We start from the raw sequence: 5,142 nt of genomic DNA, 5'->3' as shown, positions 1-5,142 counted from the left end.
CACACACACACACACACACACACACACACACACACACACACACACACACACACACACACACAGTGAATTGTCTGTTCTGCTAGTACAAAATGAGGCCATAGTATTTCAACTTGTTTCTTAGAGAAACCAAAAAATACACGAGTCTCTTTTTTCCTGTGCCCTTGCCTTACCTGTTCCCTATTTTCCATCAATGTCTTCTTTCTCTAACTATTCTTCTCTTCATTTACCCTGGCATTGCACCCAAGCATGGCCTACGAAGAATCCTAGATGCCCAAGTTTCTCCACTGGCTGTTTACAAGGGAGACGAGGCTACAGTAACTGCCACACTGAATTCTCTCTAGTGAGATGAGAGAAAATATCCCAAATGCTTCGCATGTATAAAAGCGCAGGATGGCCGAATGTCTATGAAGAGGTACAAGGAGCCAGAGTTAGCAAATTATGGGCCAAAGAATTGTGACCACAGACCAGAACACGGAACGTCTGCAATTACCTGTATCTTCTACCACGCTGGTGTTGGCTTGTAACATCCACGAGTATAAGAAGGCAACATCAAGGCTCATCTCAGAAACAATGCCTAAAAAGAAGGGGAAGAAAGGAGAGCAGAAGAGACTTGCAAGTCCGATCTGGCACCACCTGGCCCGGCCCAGCCCTGCCCAGCCCAAGGAAAGCAGGATTCAAGGAGAAGCAACTAAGAGAAGAGCCTTGGATTACATCATTCCCTACAAGGCACACTCAACCAACTTCACCCTAGTCTTCAACGAAGGCACCAAAAGAGCCCTTTAATCCCTTCCTTTGCTCCCTGAAAGTTGCAGGAATTTCACTAAGGAAAATAACTGAAATAGTTTCAGAACAACTGCTATTGCTCACCCTATGTGTCCCTTTCCTTCCTCCTCAAGGATATTAATTAAGTGCATATATAATGTATACTTATAAATGTACAATATTTTATATTACATTAAAAATAATGTACAAGATATAAATAACTCTTAGTTAATTCTATCAATGAAAATCTATAAGAAGCATTGCGAGGATCCAGGGGAACGTGGAACTATCATGTCTGTCTTGCAGTATTTAACCTCCCCAGAGTTGAGACATTTAGATGCTGCTCCTGCCACTCTCTCCGTCCAATCTCACCTTCCTGTTGGAAATTTGAGCTCCCTATTGGCTATTGCATACTTTAAACTGCCTGTTTTGTGAAATCATTCGCCCACCAACCTACTGCCACCTGGTAGAATCTTGGGGTTTCCATGGAGTAGTCTGTAGATAAACTCGAATCATCGCCAGTGACCAGTGGCCAATGATCAGTAGTCTCTGTACTGGACACATGCACCCTTTGGCTTCTGCCACCCACGAATCCTCCAGTATCGTCTCCTCATCTTGTGTATCCTCAGTTGACGTTTCCTCTTCTCTCACCATGTCAGATAAGGAGAGAAACTTTTTAGTGTCTCATTAGATTTCTTCCCCCTAAAGTTAGAAGTACAGTAAAACTGGTTTAGAATAATGGGGGAAAGTATTGAACCAGAAATCTGGAAACCTCATTTCAGTTTTGGTTCCGACACGTACTAGCTGTGTAACTTTGGACAAACCATTTACTCTCTCACAAAATCTGTTTCCTCATATGTTATATTAGGATAATAGATTGGTTATTCTTTCTGGACCCTTTCCTTTCTAATGTTCAATCTTAAAGAGCTTGTGTACAGAATATGAAATTACACATGTCTTGAGACCGTTTGTTTCAACAGAAACAGAGAGAAAGCCTCAGTGGAGTCGAAAACTGACAACATACACCAAGATGTTTCAGCTGCAACTTTTTCCCTCTACTAATATTTTAACTCCAGTATTTCAAATTCAGTGCTCTTCAAAAAGTAACATTCACGTGTTGGGATGTTTTCCGTGTAAAGTAAGGTGAAAAAAAATAGGGAGAGGGGATGGAGAGTAGCGGGCCAGAAGGCCACAGGTATTCTTAGGGCAAGGAAGTTTGGCGCTGTTGTCATCCAGCACAGGCCGACGGGAATGGAGAGGGGCAAGAAAAGGTAAAAATGAGGAAGGACAAAATAGATGAAAGAGGTGGAGAGCACGCAGGAGTTCTCAAGAAAAAAAGAAGGCAGTTTGGGATGGAATGTTGAAGGGGACTCAGATTTAAAATGAAAGCGGCACGAGCATAAAGGGAAATCACCTCGGAGCAGGGCAAAATGCAGTCAGCCAGTGCTTACATGAGCGGACTGAGAAGGAAACTATGGCTACAATAGGGTGTCACTAGGAAAAGGAGCTCATCAGGAAAGTCATATTTAGTTGCCTGGTTTTCTTCTGTTTCTTCTTTGAACTCAGATGACACTTGACAGTTTTACAAATGAACAGTGAAGAAATGTTTTAAAAATGATGCTTCCCATAAACAAGAAATTAAGAAAAGTGGTTATCTAGGGGGCTGGAGGGAAAAGAATTTGAAGTGTTTTTTTTTCCCTGATTTTTAAACCCTATGGATTTTTCTAATATTGAAAATAAAATTGTGCTCTTCAAAAAAGATGTATCCTAAGTTGCATGAGAATGACATTCTTTGCGTGATAAGTAGGTTTCAAGTAAAGGCTGCTTTTCATCTTTACAATTATTTTCTTCCTGAATCAGAGCGCATACTGATTAACAGTCATTAATCGTTTTTAGACCTAAGAATAAAAAGAACGACCAACCTAAGAATAAAAAGAAAAAGTCAAGCACCAAATGTGTAATTCCGCATTTATCAAGACAACTTCGTGGAGTCCTTTGGGTTGCTTTTTAAATTGCATTCTAGAGGTGATTTTTTTTAGGCTTTGGGGTGACATTTTCTTAGACGTTGACGATGATGATAATCTATGTTTGCAGGATAAACATAAAAACCTTCATGATACTCTTCTTTCTGCTTGTTATGTGGCTATATGCGTTGAACTATCAATTTCAACTAGGATTTATATCTGCTACTTGCTGGGTAATATTCAGAGAAATAGGAAAGAGCACAATAATGGAAATCCCTTATGGTTATTGTTTTCCTCTCTGCTTTTACCAGTTTTTATTAAAATCTTTGCCGGCATATTTTATGGCTAACTGTACATTCGCATTTTTTGCAATTTCCTGCTTATTACACCTTGTTTATTAATACGGCTTCTCTGTCTATGTGTATTGGTTCATTCAAAATCCCCTTTATCGTGGTCTGTTTTTGGTTAGCAGGCTTCTCTCAAGTAGAGGAGATAATACTCACTTTCATAATATTACATCTATGGTAAAAGAACTTCATTTATGAGTAAACTGACTAAGCTTTGATTCTTGCTATCTTCATTATACCTCCACTTTCATTAATACCTATGCATTCCTTTTCGTAGTTTGATGTTATGCGTTATTCACGATTTTTGTCTTATTGTCTTTCCAGAACTTAATGATCTTTCTTCATACAAGTCATATGTATTACCTTCATTCATGTATGAATGATACCAGTTATTATGATGATGATGACTTTTTAGATGAGTAACCTAATGCTCACAGAGTTTAAATAACGTTTTCTTTTTTTCAAAAAGCATTACGTGAGAAACACTCGGGATGTCATTTTGACTTTGGATGAGAAGCTAGGCTTGAAGAGGGTAAAGAATGGTCCTTTACATTTACCTGCTGGACTGGCTTACATGTGAAGTCTAGGAAATGGCATGTGACCTACCCAAGCAAAATGAGACCGAAGATTACAATAGTAGGAGCTGTACAGTTTTCTAATGGACAAAATAAAATTGCTTCTATTTAAAGTTTTATTTCTCCCAGTTTCTGGCCTTGGCTCAGAGGAAGAGTACTAGCAATGGAGTCAGGGTCTGTAACCTGGTAATGATATTAACCTAATGAGGGAACTTGAATAAGTCAATCTGACCTCTCTGAGCCTCAGTTTCCTCACTTGTAACATGAGAATGTTAAAACTGAAGTTTGCTAAGGGCCTCCTACTTCTAAAATGCTTCAATTCTAGGAGATAGGTACGAGACAATGCTAGTACACGCTCAAGGGAAAGGCCGGGCAGGGAGAAGTTTGCTTCTAACCTGGGGAACAACATATGAACCAGACCGCTTGGGTCTTCTGCACATCTCTGCCCGAGTTGGAGCAGGGGCAGTTCCTCAGAAAAGTACCAAATTGTTCCAGCACTTACAGACATCATAAACTTTGACGTTGGTATTACAGTGACTATTGGTATTAGAGACTTCCTGATTACAGCAAGCCTATGATAATGCTGTTCCTTAAAGATAGTGAAAGTTTATCAGTCTCATCGATTTTTCATCACCCTTTTGTTCCTTGTAGAAAATTTCCAAAATCCATCTGTACTTGGAGCTGCAAATTCTCTCCAGCTCTCTCTTCCTGTGATGAGCAATGCAGTTTCTTTCACAGGAAGTGTCTGCAACTTTCCCAGCACCCGTGCTCCAGCTGTCAATTCGGCATGGCTACTGCCATCAGCCTCTGGCACCTCTTTCCAGCCACTCATAGGTAGTGCCTACCCTTACCCACATTCTAGCACAGCTATGTTGTCTGTGGTTACTGGCCAGAGCCAGATCTCCACTTCAGCTGCCTCCTATCCAGGTATCTTTAAGTTGAATACCACAGGAAGCACTGAACAGAAGTCATCTTCACTTGAAGACTACACAGTGATTGTCATTGACCAAGACACAGCTGTTTCATCCACGTCTATGGCAGCCCAGAATGATAAAACTTCAGTTGCCAATACTGTGGTCCCTCTGTTTCCATCACTGTCTGCCAGACTAGTTCAGGGGACACCATCTCAGATTCCATATCAGGGACATAGCCTGGCACTTCCCTACCAGGAAGGAAGCCAGGTGTATTACTATCGTCAAGGCATATTGGAGCCTCTACGGTTTGGAGAGCTCGGCCCCTGCCTGCAGACCTATGGCTCTGTGTCGTACATGGGAAGTAGGGCCTCTGCCCCTCAACCAGAGATGGTCATGGTGCTGGAGGAGGTTCAGCCAACAAATGTCCTAACCCCAGTCTCCACGTCTGGAACCTACTACTCGGCGTCCGCTCAATCCATGGCAGAAAAATGTTTTCATGGTGAGTCCAAACAGCAAGAAGGGAGAGGAATAAAGTCAGCATTGCAAAGGAGGGTCAAATCTGCAGATGAGAAGTGGTGAG

At 41.3% G+C, this 5,142-nt stretch overlaps 1 protein-coding gene across 1 annotated transcript in view; it reads left to right on the top strand.

Moving 5' to 3' along the window:
- Positions 1-1,324: 1,324 nt before the first annotated feature.
- The window catches only part of LOC103594603 (uncharacterized protein C2orf78-like), a 9,676-nt gene continuing 5,858 nt past the window's right edge, over positions 1,325-5,142 (top strand). Inside the window, 2 exon segments of the mRNA XM_008577840.1 lie at positions 1,325-1,419; positions 4,298-4,482. Of these exon segments, the coding sequence (XP_008576062.1) occupies positions 1,325-1,419; positions 4,298-4,482 (280 nt within the window).

The sequence above is a fragment of the Galeopterus variegatus genome, unplaced genomic scaffold (assembly GCF_000696425.1).
Source record: "Galeopterus variegatus unplaced genomic scaffold, G_variegatus-3.0.2 Scaffold1586, whole genome shotgun sequence".
Taxonomy (NCBI): Eukaryota; Metazoa; Chordata; class Mammalia; order Dermoptera; family Cynocephalidae; genus Galeopterus; species Galeopterus variegatus.
Note: the sequence above shows the minus strand (reverse complement) of the source record. Positions and strands in the feature narration are given on the sequence as shown.